The 27,352-nt window shown below is 54.0% G+C and overlaps 1 protein-coding gene across 1 annotated transcript; it reads left to right on the forward strand.

The window, feature by feature from the left end:
• The first annotated feature begins 1,814 nt into the window (after positions 1-1,814).
• Positions 1,815-27,000, forward strand: PLEKHO2 (pleckstrin homology domain containing O2). Its single transcript, XM_021666214.2, has 6 exons — positions 1,815-1,850; positions 8,293-8,442; positions 15,143-15,259; positions 20,343-20,447; positions 21,913-22,011; positions 24,898-27,000. The coding sequence occupies exons 1-6, from the start codon at positions 1,839-1,841 to the stop codon at positions 25,885-25,887; spliced, it is 1,473 nt and encodes a 490-aa protein (XP_021521889.2). The 5' UTR covers positions 1,815-1,838; the 3' UTR covers positions 25,888-27,000.
• The last annotated feature ends 352 nt before the right edge of the window (positions 27,001-27,352 follow it).

The following is a 27,352-nucleotide window of genomic DNA, read 5'->3' on the forward strand; positions in this document are numbered from 1 at the left end:
AAATATTTGTGTTGAATGAATGTGCACGGTATAGAGGCAAAATCAGAGGGCCAGCATGAGCTGGATGGGGAAACTGAGGTCAGAGTCGTTCTCAAAGGCTGATTCCCCAAAATGACAGAACTGTTTGGATGTCAAAACTGACCTGAGCTCACTGCTCTCTCCACTCCTCTCTCCCTATGCTGCTTCTGCATAACAACATGAATTCCCCAGGGTCTCCTGTAAAGCATGAATTTCCAGATACAAGGTCTTCTGAGTCCTCGGGCATTGGAGTACAATGCTGCACAGCTCTGTGGATTGAGGGAATAAAACCATGTGGTGGCTGAAAGACTACATACACAGACTTTCTCAGATCCTCAGCCTCAATTTTCCTTCTTCCTTTCCTCCCTCCTTCCTTCTTTCCTTCCTTTCCTTTCTTTCTTTTTCCTTCCTTTCCTCCCTCCTTCCTCTCTCTTCCCTCTCCTTTCTTCGTTCCCTCCTTCCTTTCTTTCTTTCTCCTTCCTTCTTTCTTTTTCTTGACCAGTGTGATGATAGCCTCAATTTTCTTCATCCCTTTAGATAAAGGAACCCAGACCCAGGCCTGTGGGAAAAGTGTACCTGCATCTCCTTCCGCCTTGGCCTGGGAGCCCCAGGCTGCTCTTTTCCATACAGGGCTGGAAGTGGCCTGGGAGCCTGAGGGCTGGCAGAAGGCACTGAAAGGGAGCTTGGTCACTGGCACAGCCGCTGCTATGGCAGCCGGAGCTGAAGAAGGTCACCATTGATCTCACATGCACTTACTTTTCCCTTCCTTGGCATGGGACAGGGTTGACCAGGAGAGCTAAGGGGGAGTAAGCGTGTGTGTGTGGGGAAGCGGTGCTGCAGCCTGCAAATGCAGCCGGATACTTTCTCTGGGCCTCAGTTTCTCCAATGTAAAATGAGGGCGCACGGTATAACTAAAATCATTACTCTCTGCTGGTCCCCACACTCCACTCTCCAGTAAGGCTGTCAGGACTGCAAGATCACCGCGGGGTGGGGGGGGATGGTCGACCCTCAGGTACGGGAGGAATTGAGCGATGCCCAAGGAGGGCAGGAGAACACTGCGCTTGGAGACCCCGGAGTCGCGACTCAGCTCCAGTTCTTCCCGTGACACCACCCTCCGGACAGAGACCCAAGCTCCAGGCCCGGCTCCGCCCTGAGGTTCCAGGGAGAAGACCAGGCCGTCGCCCACTGCCCGGCGTCGGGGAGGAAAAAGGAGGAGCCTCTGTGTGCCCACACGTCCGGCCGCCCAGGGCAGCTCGGCTCGGTCTCGCAACCCCAGCCCACTGGGTCAGGAGACCTCAAAGACTCCGCCGCCAGCGCCCCCAGCGCTCACTCCGCGCGCCCCACCCCAGCCCTGCCCGCGCGCCGCTCCCGCCACCCTCGTCTCAGTCAGTCCCTGGGCCGGAAGCCCCCTCCCCTCCCCCGCGCAGCCCCCTCCTAGTCCCTCTCCCTCCGCGGGTGCAGGAAACCTTCTCCGCCCCGTCCCGCCCTCTTCCTCCACCGGCAGCTCCGCCCGGCTCCTCCGTCCAGTCCCCAGCCCACGCCCCGCCCCGCCCCGCCCCGCCCCACCCATTTCCCGCCCCGCCCCACCCATTTCCCGCCCCGGTCCGGGCCCGCTCCCCGCCGCCCCCTCCCCGGCCCCGCCCCGGCCCCCGGAAGCCTCTCCCCGCCCCCGGCCCCGCCCCCCCGAAGTTTCTTGGGTCCCCGGCGGCCGGCGGGACAGAACGCCGAGTGTCGCCGCCCGGCCGGGCGTGGACGCGGTGGCCGAGCCCGCGCGGCGCCGGGAGCGAGCGGCGGAGCGGCGGGACCTCGGCGGACTCGCCATGGAGGAGGAGGTGAGGGCGGGGCCCGGGGGACGCCGGGCTGGGGTCCTCGAGCCCCTCACGGGGATTGCGGTCCTGGGCTCAGGCCCTCGTTCCTGTCCGCCCCACTCCCGCCAGTCTCACCCCGGGAAGAGCCTGGGCAGACGGGGCAGGGGCCGGGGGCCGGATCCGCATAGGGCACTTCGCAGACCGCGTCCTCCTTCATTCTCTCTGACTTTCTTACCAGTTGTGGGGCGTACTGTTCCCATTGGATCGACCAGGAGACTGAGACTCCAGCGAGTTTGATGACTTGCTGAAAGTGGCCTGGGTGACTGGGTTCGAACCGCGGTTACCGTTGACTCCTCGTACTGGCCAGGTCGGATCCTGACTGCGTGTGCGTGTGTGTGTGTGTGTGTGTGTGTGTGTGTGTGTGTGTGTTGAGGGGTTCCTGTCTCAGGGATGTGACCATGCCTTGGTGGCAGGAGGACTGAAGAAGTTGCTTTCTTCTCCCTCGTATAAGTCTTTGTATCTTCTTTTCCCTCCCACTCTCCCCGCCCCACATCCATCTGAGCTGCTGTAAGGAAGGAATCGGGAGTCAGGCCCACCTAGGTTCTGATCTTGGTCCCTGCCTTCCCCACCGGAGGACTGGATCAGCTGTGTCCCTGGATCCTCCTTCTACCCACTCAGAACACTCTTCGTCTGGGATCGGGTCTTGCCCCTGCCCCTGCCCTTTACTTGCAAACTCAATTCTCCCAGCACCCCCATTATCTAAGGGTCCAGCGTGCTGCAAGCACTTAATATATGTCTGTGGAATGATTACGTTAGAAGGAGGGGCCTGTAGGGTCTAGAGGAAGGTCAATTTGTTTCTTATCCCCTGAGGGGGTCCCAGCTTCAGCCCCTCCCAGCCCAAGGAAAGAAGAATGTCTTTGCCTCCGTGGATGGGGAGGAAAGATGACTCTCTCTGCCTGGGAGGAACCCTGGTTAGCTGGGAAGCCCTGAGTGGACCGGGCTGCTGTGTCCCCTCAGTGCCCATCTCCCACTTCTCTGGGCCATGGATAGGAGCAACTAGGCGGTCCGGGCTCCCTCTAGGCCAGGCCCTGCCTTTCTGTGGGATGGTAGATAAGTCACTTCCCCTCTCAGCCTTCATTTCCTCTTCTACAAAATATAGGGCCTGTCCCCCTCCTCCTGGCCTGACAGTACGATTGTGGCCCCTTCTCTCAGTGGGTGAAGGTAGAGGGTAAAGTCAGGCCTCTGTGATTTGCTGCCCTTTCTTTCTTGCTGTCGGGTGGGGCTGCCATCTGCCTGTCCCAGGCCCCTGCTGCAAAGTCTGGGCTCTCTGGCCAGGGCCCCTCCCCTGCTCCCAGAGGATGTGGGTCAGGATTACTCCATCTCCTGATCTGCTCTGGCCCCTGATTAAGAGAAGTTCTCCAGACACCTCCTGGGCCCAGCTCAGCTCTGTACACCCCTTGGTCCTGAATCTCTCCCATTGCCACTTTCTGACTCCCTGATGCCCCAAGCTCTCTGAATACCTGGACCATCTAAGGTCTTGCCCACTTTACCCCCTAGCCCCTGCAAGCCTTACCCCCATGGCAGGGGCTCCCTCTCCCTACTCCCCTTTGACATTCCTAACTGCGCTCCTCCCACTTCTCACAGTAGCTTCCCTTTGTTGCACTAGGCCTCAGTGCCCATCTTTGTTTCTCTAAAACACCTCTTAGGTCACAGCCACATGCTCTGCCCCATGATCCCAGGCCATCTTCATCAGCTCGCTTTCACAACTCACTTTCAGCCGTCTTGTTAGCTTTCAGCTTCCTCCTTGTGCCCAGCCACCTTGCGCCAAGGTTCCTCAGCCTCAGTGACCTCTTCTGTGCAATGGGCTGGTAGCTCCTGACAGACTGAGGCTTGGGGAGGAGCTGCTGGTCTGGGCACTGGGCATCTGCCCACCTGTATGCTCCTGTGTGCCTCGGTTCCTCATTTGTAAAAGGAGGAGGGTGGGTAATTGAGCTGGGAAAACTGAATACCAGTGCAGGTATTATTGCTGCCACTGGGGTAAGGGTGGAAATCCTGGACCTAGGCTTTCCCGTCTCTGCTCTGGGGCTCTGTCCTCTGCCCGCAGTCATGCCTTTCCTTGGCTTCTAGGCTGTCCACTTGCCCTCACCCATCTAGAGATAGGTAGGGCAGTGTCCTGTCCCAGTACTTTTTGTCCCACGGAGTAATCTCTTGTCCTTTCTGGGCTGTACTTTCTCTTTCTATAGTAAAGAGGTTGAGGGTGCAGGGTCTTTGAGAACCTTTTGTGCCTTGCCTTCTCTGGACCAAAGTATGTGTCTCTTCCCCTCCTCAGAGCCCTACCCAAACCCTACCTTCTGCAGGGGTCTCCCTAACTAACCCCAAGCACTTACCTCATCAGAGAGCTAGGACCGGTGCATCCCTCTGAGTAAGTGCTATGTCTCTGCCAATGGGCTGGAGCCTCTCAAGCAGGAGATTCCCCCCTCCACACCAGACAGGGGACTTTTTTTATGCAGGGTCTCTGTTACCCCTCTCAGACTGGACGTTGCCCTGGGGCAGATCCTGTGCTTCCTCTCTCCGAATGCCCCAGCACAGGACTCTGACACGGTGTGTTCTTAGTAGAGTTGGGTCAGAACGTCACTGGCTTTAGTCAAAGAGCAAAAGTTGTCATAATCTTCCTGGGACGTGAGGTGCCAACAATGTTTCTTCTAGTCTGTGTCTCGTAACCTGTATTGTGGTTCCATCTGTCCCCTTCTGTGTACAGGGTCGAGGTAACCTGGCTTATTTTTATTTTTATTTTTTTTAATGAGTGATCCAGGGGAGGCAGGCTGGTGCCCAGGGGTGCCTTGGGAGCTGCTCACAGTGGGCAGGAAAAGGCCTGGGCAAGAAGGGATGGGAGGGGAGAGGGCAAAACAGGAAGAACAGTGGTCAGCTGCTCAGTGAGGAGAGGAGGCAGAGAAACTGGGCTGAGCAGGACAAAACCTCCCCTGTGAACCCTGCCAAGAGGAGGGGCCCCTTATTAAAACTTACTGGGGCATAGCCAGACCCCCTGGAGGGAGGGGGTCTGAGGGGCAGAGAAGGGGGCTGGGTGGAGGCAAATAGGACTCTGGCTTCCAGCCAGGCCTCCCCTGGGTGGCTGTTTCTGTGGCTGGGCTGTGGTTCACACCATCTGCAGCCCCTCGGTTGTCTCTTCCTCCATCCCAAAGTTCTGTCCCACCTAGTCTTGCCCTGGTCCCACCCATCCTTCAAGGACCTGCGCTTGCCTCTGTAGTTCATCCACTCATGGTATTCTCTGGGCTACACCAGCCCGGAAGTGACAGTGATCTAGGCACGGGTTCCAGCCCTGGCCCTAGGGAGCTTCCAGAGGGTAGAAAGTTTTCAGGAGAGGTCACTAGTGGAAATAGTTTAAAAGGGGTGTGAGGGGCCAGGTGCGGGGGCTCATGTCTATAATCCCAGCACTTTGAGAGGCTGAGGTGAGCGGATCATGAGGTCGAGAGTTCGAGACCAGCCTGGCCAATATGGTGAAACCCCATCTCTACTAAAAATACAAAAATTGGCCGAGTGTCATGGTGGGTGCCTGTAGTCCCAGCTACTCGGGAGGCTGAGGCAGGAGAATTGCTTGAACCCAGGAGGCGGAGTATGCAGTAAGCTGAGATTGCCCCATTGACTCCAGCCTGGGCAACAGAGTGAGACTGTGTCTCAAACAAAAAGAAAAGAAAGGGGTGAGATCCCATGGGGTGGTGTTTGGGCCCCCTGAAAGCAAGAGGCAAGCCTGGAGCTCAGAGGTGGGTGGTAGGCAGCAGCTTCACACTGCGCAGACCTCACTGCCTTGTTTAAGAGGAACCAAGTCTGCCCATCAGGTGGGAGGCCTGGGAGGGGCTCGTGGTTCTGTCCTTGCTGCTGCTGTCGGGGTAGGAGGGTTGTCAGTGTGAAATATGGGGCTGGGGTTTCCCATTTCCCTATCTTCCCTTCTAGCCCTGGGCCTGTGACAGCCTGCAGGGGTCGCTGAAGGGGTTAGGCCCCTGAGGATGTCAGTGGTGTCATGTGGGGAATGGGAGTTGAGTGCATGATGGAATGGGAAAGCCTTTACCTTCTTGTCAAAGGATGCGGAAGAGTCCCTCTTCTTCTGGACAGGGTGGCTCCTAACCAGCCAGCCTCCTACTTCCTTGTTCCTATATCCGGGAAGACTTTTTTTTTTTTTTTTTTTTTTTTTTTGAGATAGGATCTCATTCTGTTGCCCAGACTGGAGTGCAGTGGTGCGATCTTGGCTTACCACAACCTCTGCCTCCCAGGCTCAAGGAATTCCTCCTGCGTCAGCCTCCCGGGTTGCTGGGATTACAGGCATGTGCCACCACCACCTGGCTATTTTTTGTATTTTTAGTAGACACAGGGTTTCACCATGTTGGCCAGGCTGGTCTTGAACTCCTGACCTCAAATGATCTGCCCGCCTCAGTTTCCCAAAGTGCTGGAATTACAGGCGTGAGCCACCATGCCTGGCCCTGGGAAGACCATTTGGGACCACCCTACTTCCCCATTTCTCTTGCCATCTACAAGTTAGGGAGAGACCCCGAGGGGGGACCCCACATTCCTAGAGCTCCTGGAGGTCTGAGGCCAGCAGCTATAGACCAGAAAGGCCTTGTCCTGACTTGGAAACTGGGCCCAGGGAGAGAGTCCCTGAGAGCCAGAGGAGATAGCAGTGACAATAGTAACAATAATGACAGCTGCCATTTAGTAGGTTTAGGGTATCCTGGGAACTGCCCTTTATCCCTTGTCTTTATGTAGCAACAAATGTTTATTGAGCTCTTAGTACCAGTCACTGTCTAGGTACTGAGGGTACAGGAGTGAACAAAACAAAAATCCCGCCCTCAAGGAGTTGGAGTCCTTACAACTTCTGCTGTTAATAGCTCCATTTCACAGATGAAAAAACTGAGGCTCAGAGAGGTTAAGTGGTTTGCCTCAGTCTGCATGACTGCAGCTTCTAAGCCCAGTTTCCCCAGCACCAGAATGTGCAGTTCAAAAGGGGACAGGGGCCCACAGTGAGAACCAGGTTGGGCTCTTCTGCCATGACAGAGACCAGGGAAGCCACGTCTGCCCAGCTCTGACAGTGCACCATGCTTACTTCTGTCTGGGCTTGTTCTTCCAAAGGCAGCTGTGGCCACAGGATATCCCTGGGGAGAGGCACACCTCTTTTAACTGGGGCGCCTTTTTTGAATTTTATGTAAATTATAACGTAGTCGAAATTAGTCTGTGCTAATTTCCTTCTAGCAGCCTCTAGATTCTGACACATTCTTGATCCCCTCTCCTCCCCGCCCCCGACTCCGCTTCACACTAACTACTCTGGGTACCAATCAGTGAAGCAAAGTGGTTAGCAAAGGGGATGTATTTTTATTTTCATTTCACAGGTACCTCTTGAGCACCCGTTATGTGTAAAAGAACAGGGCTGGGTGCTGGGGACCCAGAGGTGGATCTGACCCCAGCCTCATCTGGTAGGCATGTACCTGGTACCCAGCCACCCAAGCAGGCAATCAGTGGGGCACAAGATGTCAGTGGCTGGCCCCAAGGCTCCAGGGTGCCTACCCAAGTCCAGGAGAAGGGCTTGAATTTAACTCTTGTGCTAGCCTTTTGTTAAAGACAGAATCCTTGGAACCCTCACCAGATGTGGTGGCTACCCTAAGGTCCTTGCCTGGGTGGGGAAGGAGGGGAGAAGAGCCTCCTGCTTTGGGTGGGAAGTGGGAGGGGCTGCAAGTGGGTTCTCTGGAGCCTAGGGGTGGAAAGGCAGATTGCCACTCAGCCTGCCTATTCTTCCAATCTTTGTTCTGGGTGGCCTTCCTGGGCCACCCCAACCTGAACCGGGTCCCCCACTGTCCTCTTGCTGCCCCCTGTGTGTTTCCTACATAGGATTTCAGACAGGTTAATGGGTTTACGCCTGGGTATTTATTTGTTCAAGTCCTATTTCCCTGGACTGTGAGCTCTGTGAGGACAGGCTGCCTTACTTTCATTCTCCCGTGATATTGTAAGCACTCAGTACATTTGTTGACTGATTGAATGAACACATGGAGGCAGAATGGTGCAGTGGGAAAAACGTGGGCTCAAAGAGATCTGCTTTGAATTCTGGCTCTGTCCTCTAGCCGTGTGACTCTGTCGAGTCATCTCTCCATTCTGAGCTTTAGTTTGCTATGACATGTGCATAATGAGGCTACCATCTTGAAGGAGAGTTGTAAGAGTTAAATGAGACTATGTGTATCAAATGTTATACAGTGACTTAGAGTAAAGTGGCTGCTGCTATGAGGGTATTAGCTCTGATCCTGGGTCAGGAATATCTGCCTTGGGGGTTGTGGGGAAGCTCACATAGGATGTCATTAGGTACTTAGCATAGGGACATATCCCTTGTGTGACCTGTGAACCTGTGACCTGTGATGTGTGTGGCCCCATGGTAGCAATCCTCATAGCATGTCCTGGTGCTGTGTTACAGGGTGTGAAGGAAGCGGGCGAGAAGCCTCGGGGAGCACAGATGGTGGACAAGGCTGGCTGGATCAAGAAGAGCAGTGGAGGCCTCCTGGGTTTCTGGAAAGACCGATATCTGCTCCTCTGCCAGGCCCAGCTGCTGGTCTATGAGAATGAGGTGAGGACCTGCTTGGCCCTGAGGTTGGGGGTTCTGGGACAGGGCAAAGTAAAGGCATCTCAAGCTAGTAGGAGGACCTTGGGTCTGGGGCCAGAAGACCTGCTCCACTTTTGCCATGCTGTGCAACCTTGAGCTATTACCTAATCCTCTCTGGGTCTCTGTATGGGGACAGTACCTCCAGGGGCAAATCTAGGGTTTCTGGATGAGAATTTTTTTTTTTTTTTGAGACCTAGTCTTGCTGTGTCACCAGGCTGGATTTCAGTGGCACAATCTCACTTCAGCCTCCACCTCCTGGGTTCAAGCGATTCCCCTGCCTCACTCAGCCTCCTGAGTACAGGTGTGGGCCACTATGCCTGGCTAATTTTTATTTTAGTAGATACCATGTTGGCCAGGATGGTCTCAATCTCCTGACCTCATGATCCACCCCTCTCGTTCTCCCAAAGTCCTGGGATTACAGATGCGAAGCACTGCGCCTGGACTTTTTTTTTTTTTTGAAATGGAGTTTTGCTTTTGTTTCCCAGGCTAGAGTGCAATAGCACAATCTCGGCTCACTGCAATCACCCTCTCCCAGGTTTAAGAGATTCTCCTGCCTCAGGCTCCCAAGTAGCTGGGATCATGTGCATCAGCCACCACATCCAGCTAATTTTGTATATTTAGTAAAGACAGGGTCTCACCTGGTTGGCCAGGCTGGTCTCGAACTCCTGACCTCAGGTGATCCACCCGCCTTGACCTCCCAAAGTGCTGGGATTATAGGCGTGAGCCACCACGCCCAGCCGAGAGCTCTTTGAACTGTATGTGCACCTAGTGTGCAAGTCTTTTCCTGTCCCTGGGCAAGGTTCCATATGAGTGAATGTTGTAGAAAACTGAAGCCTGCTCCATTCAGCAGTGGTAGTAGAAATAGTAATTGGTAGGCCATGCGCGGTGGCTCATGCCTGAAATCTCATCACTTTGGAAGACCGAGGCAGATCACTTGAGGCCAAGAATTCGAGACCAGCCTGACCAACATGGAGAAATGCTGTCTCTACTAAAAATACAAAATTAGTTGGGCTTGGTGGCAGGTGCCTGTAATCCTAGCTACTCGGGAGGCTGAGGCAGGAGAATCACTTGAACCTGGGAGGCAGAGATTGCAGTGAGCCAAGATCGCACCATTCCACTCTAACCTGGGCAACAAGAGCGAAACTCTGTCTCAAAAAAAAAAAAAAAGAAAGAAAGACTAATTAGCACTCATACTTGTTTGGAGATGTGCTCTTACATGTCTCCCTATGACAATCACAGTAGTCCCATGAGAGTGGTCATCAGGTTACATTTTACAGCAGACGATACTGAGGCTCAGGGTGATAAGATGACTGTTCAGCATCTCTCAGTGAATGGGGGAGTTAGGTCTAGAATCCAGTTCAGTGTGCTTTCCACTGAGAGACACCAGCGAGTAACTCCAAAACTTAGTTTTGCTAGGAAATCTCTAAAATACGTTAAATATTCTCTGCTTTCTTCAACAGAAGATGCTGGCCTAAATAAAATCTTTCCCCGGTGGCTCAGTGTCACCTGTCAGACCCATCTGCAGAGTGGGTTCTCCAGAAGCACAGGGGCAGAGAGGAAGATTGCCTTTCTGTTTTGAACTGGCAAGCTGTACTTCTCAGCTTTTCTTTCTCCTTTAACATCGAGCTGCTGGTTACCACTTCTTTTTTTTTTTAAGATAGGGTTTCACCATGATGGCCAGGCTGGTCTTGAACTCCTGACCTCAGGTGATCCACCCACCTCGGCCTCCCAAAGTGCTAGGATTACAGGCGTGAGCCACCGCGCCCGGCCTCTTTTTTTTTTTTTTTCGAGACAGAGTCTTGCTGTGTTGCCCAGGCTGGAGTGCAGTGGCACGATCTCAGCTCACTGCAACCTCTGCCTCCTGGGTTCAAGTGATTCTCCTGCCCAAGTCTCCCTAATAGCTGGGACTACAGGCATGTGCCACCATGCTTGGCTAATTTTTTGTATTTGTAGTAGAGATGGGGTTTCACTGTGTTAGCCATGATGGTCTCCATCTCCTGACCTTATGATCCACCCACCTCGGCTTCCCAAAGGGCTGGGATTAAGGCATGAGCCACCACACCAGGCCTGGTTTCCACTTCTGCTGTCCTTGTGCCTCTAATAGTCCTCACATCTTCCCACTTCAGATGCTTGTTCCCCTTCTGATTTCAGCAGGCATGGGATTTGGACAACTAAGGATGCTAAGCTTGTGTGTTAAATAAAAGTTAGTAAAGACATAGGTGAAGACTTGAGGAAGAAAAGGGTTTTTCCTTGTTGATGCTGTTTGTGTGCTGTGGTTGAGGCTGTCAGAGGGCCCATCCACTGAAAACAGTCTATCCACTGAAAATGCCTTTGACAGATGAATACCTGGGGAGGAATTGGCCTGGGGGCAGAAGAAGGGGGAGCCTGCCTCTTCCTCATCAGCCTCTCCCAGCCTGCCTCAGGATATCTTGGCAAATTCACAATTGTCCCAGGCCAAGAAAGATTGGGTAACCTGGATCTAAGTGTTTAAAAGAGCTGCCTTGGAGAAGCACCTAGCCTGACCTGCCTGAGTCACTGGCTCATGGAGTTAGGGTGTCAGAGAAGCAGTGGAGGAGGGCAAGGGAATGAGGGTGTGTAGACAGCATCCCCAGATGTTCTCTACTGCTGCCCCAACCAAAATAGGATGTGCCACAGTTGGGAATGCGGCAGCACGGGGATATTTTTACCAATAAAGGAGGTTGTCACAGCTTCTTCCGGTGCCAGCTGCCGTGAGTTAAGTGACAGGCTTTCACTGTCAGCCTGTCAGGTATTGTCAGACTTGTCCTAAACTGCCTCTCCACATCTGGCCACAGCTGGGAAGTAGGAAGGATTTTACATCTCCCAAACATGAAAAATCCAAATCACGCTTTTTTTCCTTTTTTAAAAAAGATGCTATTAAAAATATAAATGCAGTTTCAAGAACTTAGCACTCGGGGATGGGGGAGCTTGGCCTGGGAGTAGGAATTGAGAATTGCTTATTAGTTCAATTCCTCTTTCTGACGTAGGGAGCTAGGCGAATGCGAATGGCTCTTGGCTGTTTCTTTGCCTTCAGAGAGGCTGACATTCCAAAGATGCTTCCCTCACCCATTGCCTGCTGGTTTATCCGTTTTTCTGAGCTGCAGAAGAGCTGGGATGATTCAGCGTCTTGGGTGGGGTGGAGCGGAGACCCAGGACAGGCAGCTGTTGCGAGCTCAATGTTGGAGGTGGATGAACTTTGTGTTCCCAGGCAGAGGAGGGTGTATTTGGGCCAGTGGTGGTTCAGTTAGCGGAGGCCTGTGGACACAGGGCAGGTAAACTACTCTCTTTCAAGCAAGGATTCTTCCCTGGGCAGTTTCCCTACTCCAGATTCCCAGGGAAGAGGAGACTTCCGGGGATCTCAATCTGGACTAGGCACTCAGAAAACTGGTCCTATAGGCTGGGTGCAGTGGCTCATATACCTGTAATTCCAGCACTTTGGAAGGCCGAGGTGGGCAGATCACGAGGTCAAGAGATCAAGACCATTCTGGCCAACATGGTGAAACCCCATCTCTACTAAAAATACAAAAATTAGTTGGGCATAGTGGAACGAGCCTCTAATCCCAGCTATTCGGGAGGCTGAGGCAGAAGAATCACTTGAACCCGGGAGTTGTAGGTTGCAGTGAGCTGAGATCATGCCATTGCACTCCAGCCTGGGTAACAAGAGTGAAACTCTGTCTCAAAAAAAAGAAAGAAAAGAAAAATGAAAACTGGTCCTATCTATGTTCTGCTTGAGGGCTGCTGCTGCTGCTGCTGCTTTTTTTTTTTTTTTTTTTTTTTTTTTTTTTTTTTTGTGATGGAGTCTCGCTCTGTTGCCCGGGCTAGAATGCAGTGGCTAGATCTTGGCTCACTGCAGTTTCTGCCTGCTGGGTTCAAGCGATTCTCCTGCCTCAGCCTCCTGAGTAGCTGGGACTATAGGCCTGGGACTATAGGACATGCCTGGCTAATTTTTGTATTTTTAGTAGAGCCAGGGTTTCACCATGCTGGTCAGGCTGATCTTGAACTCCTGACCTTGTGATCCACTGCCTCAGCCTCCCAAAGTGCTGGGATTACAGGTGTGAGCCATCGCGCCTGGCCAAGGGCTGTTCTTGTAGGGTGCAGTTGGGGAAAGAGAAAGATGAACAGATACATAGAGAATGGGGTAGAGAAAGATGGCCAAGCAGGGAGTCAGGACTGTGCTTTCCCATGGCAGGACTCTGCTGCTAGCACCTTGTGGGGTGTTTGCATCTGGCAGGTGCTTTGTAGATGTTTGCATGCCCCTAGCAGTAAGTGATGGTACGGAGAGCACCCAAGTTCAGGGGTTCATGGTCGGGGGCAGGGGAGCTTCTCAGAGCAGGAGGATTTTTCTGGCCCATGTGTTTAGTTTGAGGAATCTGGAAGGTATTGGAGGCTAGATATTGCAAAGGGATGTATGGATGGAAGCAAAAATGAGAAAAGGTACTTGATTGAACCTGGTTGGGAGAGATAAGGCCACCTTGGCCATCTCTTCCCCTTTCTCTGAGAGGCTGATGAGAGAGTAGATTAGTGGTTATCTACATTAGATGTATGTTGCCCAGGCTGGTAGCAGTGGTTCTTTTTTTTTTTTTTTTTTTTTTTTGAGACGGAGTTTCGCTCTTGTTACCCAGGCTGGAGTGCAATGGCGCGATCTCGGCTCACCGCAACCTCTGCCTCCTGGGTTGAGGCGATTCTCCTGCCTCAGCCTCCTGAATAGCTGGGATTACAGGCACGCGCCACCGTGCCCAGCTAATTTTTTGTATTTTTAGTAGAGACGGGGTTTCACCATGTTGACCAGGATGGTCTTGATCTCTTGACCTCGTGATTCACCCGCCTCGGCCTCCCAAAGTGCTGGGATTACAGGCTTGAGCCACCGCGCCCGGCCCAGCAGCAGTGGTTCTTAACTGTTCGCATCCAGGCCTGGCGCGGTAGCTTATGCCTGTAATCCCAACTCTTTGGGAGGCTGAGGTGGGTGGATCACTTGAGGTCAGGAGTTTGAGACCAGCCTGGCCAACATGGTAAAACCCCATTTCTACAAAAATTAGCCGGGCTTGGTGGTAGGCACCTGTGATCCCAGCTACTTGGAGGCTAAGGCAGGACAACTGCTTGAACCCAGGAGGTAGAGCTTACAGTGAACTGTGATCATGCCACTATACTTCAGTCTGAGCAACAGAGTGAGACTCTGTCTCAGAAAGAAAAAAAATTTGCATCTATCAAAATCCCTCAGGGCAATTTCTCAAAAGACCTACAATAAAAAAAAAAAAGAAAAGAAAAAAAGAAAAAAAAATCCCTCAGGGCTAGTTAGACCTCAGATTGCCAGGCCCCCTCCCCTAGGTTTATGATTGAGTGGGGAGGAGTTTGCATTTCTAACAAGCGCTCAGGTGGTGCTGATGCTGCTGGTCTAGGTCCCACCTTGGAGAATCCCTTGTCCAGAGCAACCTGCTGCCTGTGACTGGAAGGAGTGTGCTGCGCTGGAAAGGGCCCTGGCCTGGGAGTCAGAGGCTGTGGTTTGAGGTGGGGCCCTGCCCATTATATTTGGGTCTGCGCCCCTAGGGCAAATCCCTTCACCTCCAGGCCTCATTCTTTCCTTCCCTAAAATGAGGCAGATACAGGGCTCCAGGCTTTCAAGGTTATTGTGAGGTTCCAGAGACTCAGGGATGCAAAAGTGCTCGCTGTGCATGAGGCTTCTTCTGTTAAACATCAGCAAGGGGTTCCTTAACTTTTTGGCCAGTTCCAGGGTGGCGTACCCTCCCCTGGCCAAAGATCTGCTTCTGCTTCCCTGGGCTTGGGTGTGCCACACCCAGGAAGTTGTTCCAGTTGGGTCTTCCCTGGAAGAGGCCCAGTTGACCACCATTAAGGGAGGAGCTTTTCCCAGGCAGTTTGCTGGAGAGGCACCTGATGGGTAAAGGCCATGGAGAAAATGCTCAAATGTCAGGGGTGGTGGGCGGGAAGACAGGCTGGCTAGTGTCCAGAGATGGCCTGGAAGAGGCTGGGCACTGTCCTGGCCACAGGCCCTCCTAATGATGAGGCCTCCGAGTGGTGGGGTGGGGATTGGGATGCACTCGAAGGAGCCCTCGGCCTCTTGTTTGCGCGTAGCTTGCAGCCTTGGGTGAGGTGTTGCTCTCCCAAGCCAGGGATCAGCAGAGGATGATGCTGAGTGAGGAACACAACTCAGGAATCGCTGCGCTGAAGGCGGGGCATATAGCCCCAAATGTGCCTTGTTCACACTTCCCTCTGGCTCTTCTGGAAAGTCATTGTCCCCTGCCTCCCATCCCACTCCCTGCCTGCCATTTTGTGGCATCCTGCATTCTTCTGGCTGTATCTCTACAGATCTCTGCCTGGCCTCTGGGCCTGTCAGGACCCCAGACACCCTTTTCTTACCCTCTCTAGCTTCCTCTGGCCTTAGGCACATACTCACCTCTGGGCTACGTGCCCATCTCCCATCTCGATGGGGAGCCTCATGGGCATCCCTCCAGCCAGCACACACTTGCCGTGATCTGGACACCACATCTTGGTGACTGATTGGAAGCTTGAGGTCCTCCCTCTGAACAAGTGATGTCCTTGCTGAGTGGGCTCAGGGTCTGCGGCATGAGTGGTTGAGGGTGGTGGTGGGTCTGACCATCACCAGCTCATGTCCCTTCTGTCTCCCTCCCAGGATGAACAGAAGTGCGTGGAGACCGTGGAGCTGGGCAGCTATGAGAAGTGCCAGGACCTTCGTGCCCTCCTCAAGCGGAAACACCGCTTTATCCTGCTGCGATCCCCAGGGAACAAGGTAGGGAGATGCCTGCTGCTGCCCATCTCCCTCTAGGCCAGAGTCTGCTTGGGAGGCCTAAGCAGGTCTAAGGCAGGGTTGGCCCCTTGAAAAAGCCTGTTTTCTGTTGTGTGTGGCTGAGGCTCAGCCCTAGCAGCCACCATAGGTCAGACCTTTACTCATTTTGTCTTGGAGTCTTCTGAGCCCCTAGTTGATAAGAGATACACTTAGGGCTCTGCTGAGAGAGCTCTGCTCCCCCTTCCCCTTCCAGGCCTGGGGCCTCCATCTCAGGCTGTAGTTGGAAAATAGCCTTTGGAAGGTGGGGCACTTGGCCCTGGGGGAGGCCTATGGCTGAACCTCCACCCAAGCAGGCCTCAACACCCTGACGTAGCCTGGGGCAGAGGGGGAGGGTTCGGCCTCCCTTCATCCCAGGCCTTTCTGGGTGGACCCAGCCCGGATTCAGGACTAGGAGACCTGCAGCCCCCCTAGCCTTTCTCCCCTTGCACTTTCCTTTCTTGGCTGTAGCTGGGGAAGCTCCCTGGCTTGAGAGAGTTTTTCCCTGGGACTTGCTGTGTGTGCAGATGAAGTCTGCTGTTTGCACCACATTTCTCTGGCAGGGAGTCTGGTGGGTGTTGACACATGGTGTAGCTTCACAGATGTCAGGAGCGAGTTCAGATTCCAGGCTGGCGTGCACAGCACCCCTCACCAGCTTGCATCCATCTGCAGCTGGGCTATTCCTTGCCTTGTCCTCTGCATGTCATGTGGAGCCTTGCAGAATAGGGCTGAGTCACAGCGGTTGGGGGTTGGGGAGTAAGTCCGGTCTGGGCCTGCTGGAGGCCAGTCTGTTTCTTCCCCAGCTTTAGGGGCTAGGAGCCCAGTCCTCTGCAGTTCCTGAAGGAGACCATGATGCTTTACTCATTGACCCTTTGTCCTACTCTGCAGGGAGTGGGAGCAGAGAAGCAACCAAGATAGCAGTGGTGGGGCTGTGGACACTAGGGAGCTGGAAGTGTGTCCCAGGGTAGGGGCTGGTTTATAGTGACATGAGGGCTCATGGGACTGGGCCCAGGTTTCACTTGACATCTGCTGCTTAGGATGTGACAAAAAGAGTCACATTTTAATATTTCCAGCCCTGGAGCCCCTACACTGTTCTGGGGAGCCCCTGCCCTGTCCTGGAGACCCCCTTCCTTCCTGAGCGGGCGCTGTGTATTTGGATGTGTGTTTGAGAGAGATGAGATGCAAAGTATGTTCTGTGTGAAGATCTGCCATCTATGTGTCTGGCCCTCCTGTGTGTACCTTTTTTTATGCAGGTGAATGTCCACCTGGCCGTGTGTCTGTCTGGGTGTGTGTCTTAGTGTGCTATGTGGATGTGAGGTGGAGGGGGACCTAGCCTCTCTGGCCTCTGCTGGTGCTGTTCTGTGGGCCATCTCTTTTCCCCAGCTCTGAGAATCAGCTGGTAGTAGGCTAGGTAGGCCGGGCTCAGCTCAGGGTGGGACATCACCTTCAGAGAAGCCTGTTTGTGCAGCTGTGTTCTCAGCTGCTTCAGCCAACACCCTCCCTCCCAGCCCCCAACCCTGTAAGAGTTTAGGCTGGCTCTGAGAACAGGACAATTAACTGGGAGATGGGACTGTGGAGCGAGTGGTGGGTGCTGCGGATAAAACGGTGCAGCTTGGTTCCAGCTCAAGGGCCCCTGACCCTCCCTGCCCGAGGAGCTCACACAGATCGGGGCTCTCCAGAGGTCAGTTGGTGGATCTGGCCCAGAGCACCACATTCCCATATCCTCTCACCCTCCTTTCTCAGCAGCCTGGGTGTTCCCCATTCTCAGTGAGGCCTCCAACCCGGCCAGGAGGTCACATGACCCTGGCTGTCTGGTCCTGAGGCCGCCTTTTTTCCCCTCTAATCAAATAAACAAAGACTCCAATGTCTTACATGCCCCTCTCCCCCTGCTTCTCCAGCCCCACATCCCTGCCCATGAGGTCACAGACAGACGCTGCCAGGAAGCAGGGTGGCCACTGCTGGGCCTTGCTGTCCTGCTGGTCTCGGCCCGGTTGGCCCTTTCCTCTTTCCTGCCTCGTCTCTTCCCCTCCCACTTTTTTCCTTTGCCATTTTGTCCTTCCCCTTTTCCCAGGCCTTGTGGGCCTAGTCTGTGGCCAGACCTGTTAGCATCTAAGCTCCTGGCAGTGCCTGTGTCCCTGGGGCTTCTTGGAAGTTCTCAGGGCAGGGACCTGTACAGCCTGTGGCCTTTCAGGATGGCTTGCGGGGAGAGGTGCAGATATTTGGTATTCCTTTTTTTTGAGACAGGATTTCACTCTGTCACCCAGGGTGGAGTGCAGTGGCATTATCTCAGCTTGCTGCAACCTCTGCCTCCTAGGCTCAGGCGATCCTCCCACCTCAGCTTCTGAGTAGCTGGGACTATAGGCACGTACCATCGTGCCTGGCTGATTTTCATATTTTTTGTAGAGATGGGGGTCTCACTGTGTTGCCCAGGCTAGTAACTTCTTGGTATTCTAATTGTCTCTATTCTGGTCATCCTTGTGGAATGCCTGGCTCGTTTAGCCAGATACAGGATTCTTTAGGGTGGAGCTGGGTCCTCTTTAACTTTGCCGGCCTTCTCCTATGGGAGCCTTTTGGCTTGCACAATAGATCTTCTGTGAGGCCATTTCTGCTTCTCACATGGGAGCAGAAGAGAGCTGAGGCAGCCTGCCTCAGTTGGGCCAGTGGGGAAGGAGCTGCAGTTTGGGTTGGGTCCAGTGTTTCTGTTCTTGTCCCTTTGAGGTCCAGAGTAGTGAAGAGAGTAGAGCTTGGTGATCTGACTCCCAGGCCTGCTCTTCTCTGGTCTCTTGTTGTTTCTGTCAGCTCCTGAGTTGGATTGTACACTTCTCAGGCTCCCTGGATGCTAAATCCTGCACCATGCAGGGGGCCCACCAGCTCTGAGCAGCAGCTGGGTAGAAGGGCTGGCCCCAGACCCTCTTTCTAGCAGGCCCCATCAGAGTTGGGTGGCCTTTGCAACCCCGGATGCAGTGTGGTCCGTCCCTGGGTCCCCAGCGGCTCTGATGGCTGGTCTGAGGCAGTTGCCAAGGTGCCCTGGGGTTTCTGACTTAACTGAAGATCTGCTTCCAGGATCGAATTTACCCTGGTCATGCAAATGAGCATTTGGCTGTATCTGGTATGGTGGGGGTGGGACCCAAGGCCCTGTATGAGGAGGAGGCAGTGGCAGCCAGGAGCAAATTATATAATGAGGATGCTGAGGGGGCCAGGCTGACCTCGGTGTTACATAACTGGAGAGTGGAGGGAGGGGAGGCACTATCTAACACCAGGGCAGAGGATGGGCAGGCTGGCGACTGCCAACAAAGAACTAGGGCATCTTGGGGTCAGAGAGTAGGCAGTGGTCCAAAAATGGTGAGGGAAGGCAACTTGGGCCAGTTCGTTAATTTTTTGGCTCATTCATTGAAGAACTATTTACTGAGTACCTACTATGTGCCAGGCTCTGCTTTTAATCATGTTTAATTTCCTCAGCATTGCTTGGTAGTAGGCAGTGTTATCCCATCTTACAGAAGAGGAAACTGGACCTGTTTTGTCCAGAAGGAAGGCAGCGGTGCTGATTCCTATTACTGAGTATTCACTCTGCCCAGCTCCAGATTTAGTACTTTAGATACATCTTTTTTCCCCCAATTAAAAAAAAATTGTGGCCAAATGTAATGTACATTAAAAAAATTTTACTGGCCAGATGTGGTGGCTCATGCCTGTAATCCTAGCACTTTGGGAGGCTGAGGTGGGTGGATCACGAGTTCAGGAGTTCAAGACCAGCCTGGACAAGATGGTGAAACCCTGTCTCTACTAAAAATACAAAAATTAGCCAGGTGTGGTGGGAGGTGCCTGTAATCACAGCTACTCAGGAGGCTGAAGCAGAGAATTGCTTTAACCCAGGAGGTGGAGGTTGCAGTGAGCCGAGATTGAGCCACTGCACTCCAGCCTGGGCGATAGAGTGAGACTCTGTCTCAAAAAAAAAAAAAATTACATTTTTACCAGTTTGAAATTGCACAGTTCAGTGGCATTATCCTGATGTTGTATAGCCATCACCACCATCCATTTCATAACTCTCCATCATGTAAAACTAAAACTCTAAGCCCATTAAATAATAATGCCCCATTCCCCCTCTCCCCAGCCCCTGGCAACCACTACTCTCCTTTCTGTCTCTATGATTTTTGACAACTCTAGGTACCTCATGTAGGTGGAATCATATGGTTTTTGTCTTTTTGTCTCCAGCTAATTTCACTTAGCACAGTGTTTTCAAGGTTCATCGCTGTTGTAGCATGTGTCAGATTTTTCTTCCCTTTTAAGGCTGGATGATAATCCATTGCACGTGTAGACCACATTTTGCTTATCCATTCTTCTGTCGATGGACACTGAGGTTGCTTCCACCTTCTGACTGTGAACAATGCTATGAGCATGTACAAATTGGTTACATCATTTTAAAAATGATTTTCATGGCTCCATGAAGCAGGTTCTGGTGGTATTCCCTTTTACAGGTGAAGAAACCGAGGCCTGAGGTCAGACACCTGTAAGTGGTGGACTGTCCCACTCAGAGGCCCTCCTGCTATGTCCACTGCACGAGGCAGCCCCTCAGTTTCCATGGCCTCACTCCTTCCTCTCATTTCCTGTCTGGCCATTGGGCCTGGCAGGGTCAGGGTTCTCTGAGCCGCCCTCTGATTCTAACAGGAGCTCAGAGGTCCGGCCTGAATTGGGAAAGGACCCATGTGTGGTGTGGGGTGGGTTTGGATGTAGACTGGGGCTATTCCTACTTTACAGAGTAAGTGGAAGCCCAGAGCCCAGGCAGCTGGCCTGGGGGCGTCCTATAGAGCAGGACCAGATCCGGGCTCTTTCCACAAGAACAGGCTGATTCGAATCCAGAGCCAGCTGCATGCTGGTGGGCAGTGGGAGGGCTTCTCTGTGAGATCTTTCCTTTCCTCGACCAAAGCCCCAGTGTTGTTCTTATTGTGGGGACATTTTGGTTTGACTTTGGGATCTAGGTTAGGAAGGCTCCTTAAGATGCCAAATGTGAGCTTTGTTAAACATCTGCCATCTACTCCATCCATCTTGCCCGCAGGTCAGTGACATCAAATTCCAGGCACCCAGCGGGGAGGAGAAGGAGTCCTGGATCAAAGCCCTCAATGAAGGGATTAACCGAGGCAAGAACAAGGCTTTCGATGAGGTGCGATGCAGTCCATGGACAGCTCTACGTCTCCTTTCCCACTGCATGTGATCTAGGAGAGGACCCTGTCCCTCCTCACCCCAGACCCCCCTTGATTATGTCGCTGCTCTGGGGCATTGTTGCTACCTTCTTTAGTCCTCAAGACAGCCCTCCATGGGAGGGGATGCTTCCTTGTTTTATAGATGAAATGGAGGCCTAAGGAAATTTAGTAACTTGTCTTAAACTGAAAAGCAGTTAAGTGGTGGGCTGGAACTGGACTGGTGGCAGCATGCATCCTTTCTAAGCCTGGCCTTAGCCGGAAGGAGCAGGTGGGTCCAGGCCAGAGAGTGCTACAGGGTGAGCCGACAGCTCCCTTTTTAGTTTGCCCATGAGGTCCAGGCCAGACTGGCTCTCAGCTCTGGGCCTCCCTGTCTGTCTGCAGTGACCATTAAGCCCTGCAGATCTCAGCCCCCTGTCCTGTATTGGGGACTGTGACAGCGGTAGCCACAATCTGGCTTGGGGCAGGCAGAATATCCCATGGGGCCAGGATCTCCTAGGGAGACTTGTCTTTGACATCATGGATCCTTGGTTATTTGGGCTAAAATGGACGTGGGGGCCACCTACAGTGATGCCTTGGATTATGTCAAGGAGCAAATCTTCCCAAGCAAGTCCCCTCTTAATACCCAGGTCCCCGACTCCCAGCCCATAGCTCCTGTGTCACGTCCTGTGTGACATGTTATGTTCAGCCCTTTACTACCTGGGGGAAAAGTGTCCCCGTTCCATGGGAGAGGGATGATAGGACATATCATAGATATTGGGGGAGTCCACAGGAGCCATAGGCTGGGCCTCAGCCCACAATCTGCTCCTCCACTGAGGGACAGAGACAGTTGGAGTCGCACATCGCCCTGAGTCCCCATTCCCCATCATAGGGGCAGCCTACTCCAGGGTTCCGAGTCTGGACCTCCCATGTGACCTTGCTCTGAGGCTTCCCAGCCACTCCTGGCTCCTTTTTGTTACCCTCAGAGAAAAGATGCTGCCCTCCAGGCTCCTAGGCTCAAGGGGCAGAGGCCCTGCTCTCTCCTAGGTTCTCCCCAGGGGTCCTGGGAGAGTGGCAGAGGCCAGGACAGACCTTTTCCAGAAACCAGGTACCAAGAGAGCATGGGCTGCTTTCTGCCTTCTCTCCTGGATAAGCCCCAAAGCCACCTCAGGGCTGCTTAGATATTTGTGATAGATTTGGGCAAGGGCCGATGGCCCATATTTGGGCAGGAAGACTGAGGCAAATGGCAGCTGCAGAGAGGGAGAACCTCAGACTCTGGAAGAGACCCCAGGGGCATTGCAGAGTCAGAGAAGCAGAGGCCATAGCAGGGAGATGCCCAGAGAGGGCAGTGGTGGGGCACTGCCCCTGCCTCTGAGCCAGGTCCAGCCTGGGTACTTCCCACACTCCCCAAGGCTTGGTGGGGGCTGATCTGGTTCCTCCTCCCTCCAGGTAAAGGTGGACAAGAGCTGTGCCCTGGAGCATGTGACACGTGACCGGGTGCGAGGGGGCCAGCGGCGCCGGCCACCGACGAGAATCCACCTGAAGGAGGTAGGGCCTTGCCCAGTGTGAATGGGGGAGGTTAGTTGAGCCTGGGACCTCAGCTCCTTTGGATGGCAGCCAGGCTTGGGGCCACATTTTTCCCGAGAACACATGGAGTTGGGGCTTCCTGAGGAGTAGACAGGAAGTGATGGGGCACCTATGTTAAACGTGCTCGAGGTGTGGACGTCCCTGAGCCTCTAGCCTTTTTCATTTGTTTAATCCACACACAAATGTTGAATCTGTCCTTAGCCAGAGTTGGTGCCAGAGGGAACCTGAAGCCCATTAGGCCAGTCCCTGCCCCTCAGAGCTCAGCTTCCAGCTGAAAAATAGGCCTGTCCCACAACTGCTTCAAGCAGAACTGTGTCTGATTTTTGTATGGAGGAAGCCTCTGGGAGGACCACAAGGAGCCTCTGGCATTTCAGCTGACCCTTGAAGGATGGGAGAGGTTCAGTTGGTGGACTTGGAGCAAGAGGATTCTCTGTGGAGGGAGAGCTATGAGCCAAGGCACGGCAGGAGGGTTTGAGGTACACGGAGAGAGCGGCTCCCTTTGCTTGGGAGATTGGTCTGAAAAGGGACTGCAGGGAGGGAACTGTGGAGGCCTTGGATGAAGAAGCTGGGGACAGGAAGGGAGGGTGCATTGCAGAGGTCTGTTTGAGGCCCTGGGTGGGATGGGTTGGGTTGAGAGAGGGAAAGGCAGGGGCCTGGAAGGAGGTGGGGGAGGCAGCTTTCCAGGCCCCTGGAGGGGATGAAGTAGGGGGGTTGATGGGAGGACCTTAGGAAGCTAGAGCCACCTGGGCTTGTGATGGAATCCAGAGATTGGACAGAGGGAAGGTTGTCCAAGGTGCCCCAAGCCTGGAGACTGGAAGCGTGGAGGCCCTGGGCACAGGCAATTTGCAGAAGGTCTGGGCAAGGGGGAGGGGGGGAGGGAGGAGCCTTTTAGACCAGTGGAACTAAGGCTTTGGGGGAGGATTTTGGAGGCCAGGAAAGAACCTCAGCAAATGCTACATTTAGGGATTGGAGGGAGGTCAGCCAGCAGCAGGGAGCCAAGGAAGAGGAAGCCAGAGGCAAGTGGCACATCTAGAGATGGATGGGCACCAGATCTGGTGGGCATCGGCCAGGTTGGCAGCCACAAGTCATGGGCAGGACCGAGGTCAAGGCAGGCAGTGGCATTTGCAGCATATTTTCTAAAGGAAGGAGTTGGTGTGAGCTGTCCTGGGGTGCGGGGCTGGGTTTGCCGGAGGGAAGTACCCAAGGTCACGGGAGGTTTGTTTTTGAGATGTGGCAGCCTGTGCCTGTCTGTCAGCTGAGGGAAAGGAGATGGCAGAGGGAGCACTGAGCGGGGCTGAGGACAGGCATGGGCAGGGCCAGCCTTGGCCCTCTGCACAGAAGAGTTCAGGGAGGCAGCTCTGTGTGTGTGTGTGTGTGTGTGTGTGTGTGTGTGTGTGTGTGTGTGAGTGTGTTGGTGGTGGTATGTTGGGGGTGACTTTCTGATGGTCCCAGTACCTGACAGCATGTGTCAGCCAGATCTTGTATATGTGTAAAAGGGATTGAGAGCAACAAAGGAGACCCCCTCTCTACTAACAAACAAAAAATTAGCTGGGCATGGTGGTACATGCCTGTGGTCCCAGCTACTCTGGAGGCTGAGGTGGGAGGACTGCTTGAGCCCGAGGGGGTCAAGGCTGCAGTGAGCTATGATGATGCCACTGCATTCCAGCCTAGGTGACAGAGTGAGACCCTATCTCTTTTTTTTTTTTGGGACAGAGTTTCACTCTTGTTGCCCAGGCTGGAGTGTAATAGCATGATCTGGGTTCACTGTAACCTCAGCCTCCTGGGTTCAAGCGATTCTCCTGTCTCAGCCTTCTGAGTGGCTGGGATTACAGGTGCCTGCCACTATACCCAGCTAATTTTTGGTATTTTTAGTAGAGACGGAGTTTCTCCATGTTGGCCAGGCTGGTCTTAAACTCCTGACTTCAGGTGATCCGCTCGCCTTGGCCTCCCAAAGTGCTGGGATTACAGGCATGAATCACTGTGCCCAGCCAAGAGACTTCATCTCTTAAGAAAAAAAAAAGGTGGTGGGGACAGTAAGGATCCCAGCCAGGACCCCCACCATCTGAGGGACCTTGGGACTGCCTGGCCCTGCTGGGGCCTCTGAGGCTCCCTGGGAGGGTCTTATGACTATCGGGCTCCTGGATATCCCTGCTGGTCCCTGGAGCCTGGTAGCTACCTGCTGGTGCAGCTGTTCTCTGGCAGTCAGCTGTGGTCTGGGACCACATCTCATGACATAAGGAGAGTGGGCACAGACTGCTGAGCAGCTGGACAGCAAAGGCTAGAGAGAAGCTGGCAGGCGGAACAGAGGTATCCAGGAAGGGCAAGCAGAAATGAACGAGCTTGAGACAAACTGGGAGAACTCTATTTGAGTCCTGGTCCTGTCTCTGGCTGACGAACTGGCTGTGGGGATGCTAGGTATGGTGGCAGGTAGGTGGGTTACAGAGAAGGGAACCTCTGAAGGCCATACAGCTCAGTAGGAGTTAGATACAGGGCTGGAACTCTGTCCCCTGCCACCCAGGCCAGTATAGTTGCCCCTAAAGAGTCTCTCTTACCAGCTGGAAGAAACCAGTCTGGGGCTCCAAGAGGACCCTGGCTGTGGCTTTCCTGGCCTGTGATTCCAAAACAGGGAATTCTTTGGCTGTGAGGGAAAGGAGAGGGAGATTCATCAAGAAATCAATTCAGCCTCTAATCAAGTAGCCCCCAGAAGTCAGGACAGAAGGGATTGGGGGCCCGGGGCTGGGGGCCTAGACAACCTGGATGGGAGAGTGTAAGAATGTGTGTCAGTGGGCACACCTAACCCAATGGCTCCTCGGCCAAGATGATGCCCATATACTATTCCCCCACCAGGTGGCCAGCGCAGCTTCTGACGGGCTTCTCCGCCTGGACCTCGATGTTCCGGACAGTGGGCCACCGGTGTTTGCTCCCAGCAATGATGCCGGTGAAGCCCAGCCTCGGGAGATACCCCAGGCCCTCATGCCTCCTACCAAGCCTTCCCTAGCACCTGAGACCACCAGCCTTGGTGACAGGGCGGAGACCCTTGTAGGGGAGAGAGCCCCAACCCCTGTCTCAGCAAGCTCTGAAGTCTCCCCTGAGAGCCGAGAGGACTCAGAAACCCCAACAGGGGAGGACAGTGGCTCGGAGCAGCCTCCCAGCAGCGTCCTGCCCGACAAACTGAAAGTGAGCTGGGAGAACCCCAGCCCCCAGGAGCCCCCTGCTGCAGAGAGTGCAGAACCCTCCCAGGCACCCAGTTCTGAGATGTCTGAGGCTGCCCCCAGGGAGGGCGGGAAGCCCCCTACGCCCCCACCCAAGATCTTATCGGAGAAACTGAAAGCCTGCATGGGTGAGATGAAGGCTTCTGGGCCACCTGCTCCAGGCACAGCGCAGGTCTCAGTGAATGGCATGGATGACAGTCCTGAGCCTACCAAGCCATCCCAGCCTGAGGGAACCCCAGGAACCCCCACAAAGGATGCAACAACGTCCACAGCACTGCCCCACTGGGACCTGCCACCTCAGTTCCATCCCCGCTGTGCCTCCCTTGGGGACCTGCTTGAGGAAGGCCCTCGGCGTCCCTTGCAGCCCAGGGAACGGCTGTATCGGGCACAGCTGGAGGTGAAAGTGGCATCAGAACAGACAGAGAAACTGTTGAACAAGGTGCTGGGCAGTGAGCCGGCCCCTGTGAGTGCCGAGACATTGCTCAGCCAGGCTGTGGAGCAGCTCAGGCAGGCCACCCAGGTCCTGCAGGAAATGAGAGATTTGGGAGAGCTGAGCCAGGAAACACCTGGGCTAAGGGAGAAGCGGAAGGAGCTGGTGACCCTCTACAGGAGAAGCGCGCCCTAGGGCCTGCTGGGCCGGTGGTGCCATCCCTCCTGGCCATCCCATCAAGTCCATCCAGGCCCAGCCCTGCTGAGAAATGTGCTTCTGCCTCTACAGCAATGGCTGCAGGAGGGCCATTGGGCATGTCAGCATTTGGCCATGACCTGAAGAGACTCCTGCCATCCTTCCTACCCTGCTCTGGCCAGTGGTGCCAGATGCCACCCAGGGCTACTGTCTGGCTATCTGGCCTGGCCTCTGGGCTGGGGCTGGGAACACACACGCTGGGACCTATGCGTTTGTGTGGTCCTTCCAAACTGCCCCAGGGCTTTGGGGGCGGCACTTGGGGTTTCTGGGAATGACATCATCTCTGTTCCCCATCCCCAGTAGTTTACATTCCTGACTTCTGAATAGAGCACAGCTGAGCCCCCTGCAGCCCCCATCTCCAGATATTCCTAGGCAAAGAGCCTCATGGCTAAGGCAGCCTCAAAGCTAGCCCCCTCCCATCTATTCTGAGTCCCTGCAGAGGCCTTGGGTCCAGGCTCTAGGTTCATCCCTCAGTTGGGGGCACATAGGACCCAGCTGGAACCTCTTGAGGCAGATTAGAGGACTCTTTGTGAGGACGACATTTGCTCTGTGGCCTCTCTCTCTGGCCCTGTTTCTTTTTTTTGCAAAACAAGGGCATTTTCTGCAGCCCCTTCCTCTCAGGTGAGCTGTGATTGGAGGGCTTAGGTCTGGAGGATTCAAGAGTGAAAGGGGAACTTAAAGTGTCTTCTAGGCTAGTCTCTGCCCCTGGATAGTGTCCAGCCTTGTACACTTCTGAAGAGGTGAGTCCCAGAATGGCCCTGATGTCCACATTAGAAAAATATAATTATCATGTCAGCCTTCAGAAGAGAATTCCCACCAACTTCCGTGCCTCCTCAGATGGGGATTTATCTGGGTCTCTGGTTTCTTCTCAGCCCAAACAGGTCCAGTATCCCAGTCATTTCTTCAAATGCTGATGGGGGTATGTTGGAATCTGAAACCACTCCCTCCACCTTCAAGCCCCATATGGGCTGCTCTCCTGTAACTTCCTAGGAGAAGAGACATTTTCTCCTTTCCTTTTCCTGGTCCATCCCTGCACCCTGGTCCTTTCCCAGCCCCTCCCCCACATTGTTCCTGGCTCTAGGGGCCACATCCAGTCTCCATGGTGCTGCAGCAGCTTGACTGAGGCAGAGCCCGTAGGTGCAGAGGCTGTGGTTCCCTAGTCCAGCCACTCTCCCTGTGGCCTGTGGGGTGGGAGCAGCTTCTGAGGGACCTGCCCAGATTTCTGCATGTGCACTTTTGTTTACTGAAAGAGAGAAAGGGAGGGTACAGCCTGCTCTGGCCTTTCTGCCCCCTACCCCGACCCGACTGAGGCCTGCTGCACAGGTCAATGCCTTTGTTATTGTACTGTCACTTTGTTCTTAAGAGTAGTAGTCAAGGATCAGGAGGGACAGATGTCCACTCTGGG

This window comes from Aotus nancymaae, unplaced genomic scaffold, assembly GCF_030222135.1.
Source record: "Aotus nancymaae isolate 86718 unplaced genomic scaffold, 86718_ANA_hifiasm-v0.15.2.pri h1tg000041l, whole genome shotgun sequence".
Lineage (NCBI taxonomy): Eukaryota > Metazoa > Chordata > Mammalia > Primates > Aotidae > Aotus > Aotus nancymaae.

What these genes read in the sequence shown, in the direction of transcription:
- PLEKHO2 (XM_021666214.2), top strand. An exon ending in TGCGATCCCCAGGGAACAAG is followed by an intron (nt 15,260 to 20,342) that starts GTAGGGAGATGC and finishes TCTTGCCCGCAG; the next exon opens with GTCAGTGACATCAAATTCCA. An exon ending in CGAGAATCCACCTGAAGGAG is followed by an intron (nt 22,012 to 24,897) that starts GTAGGGCCTTGC and finishes TTCCCCCACCAG; the next exon opens with GTGGCCAGCGCAGCTTCTGA.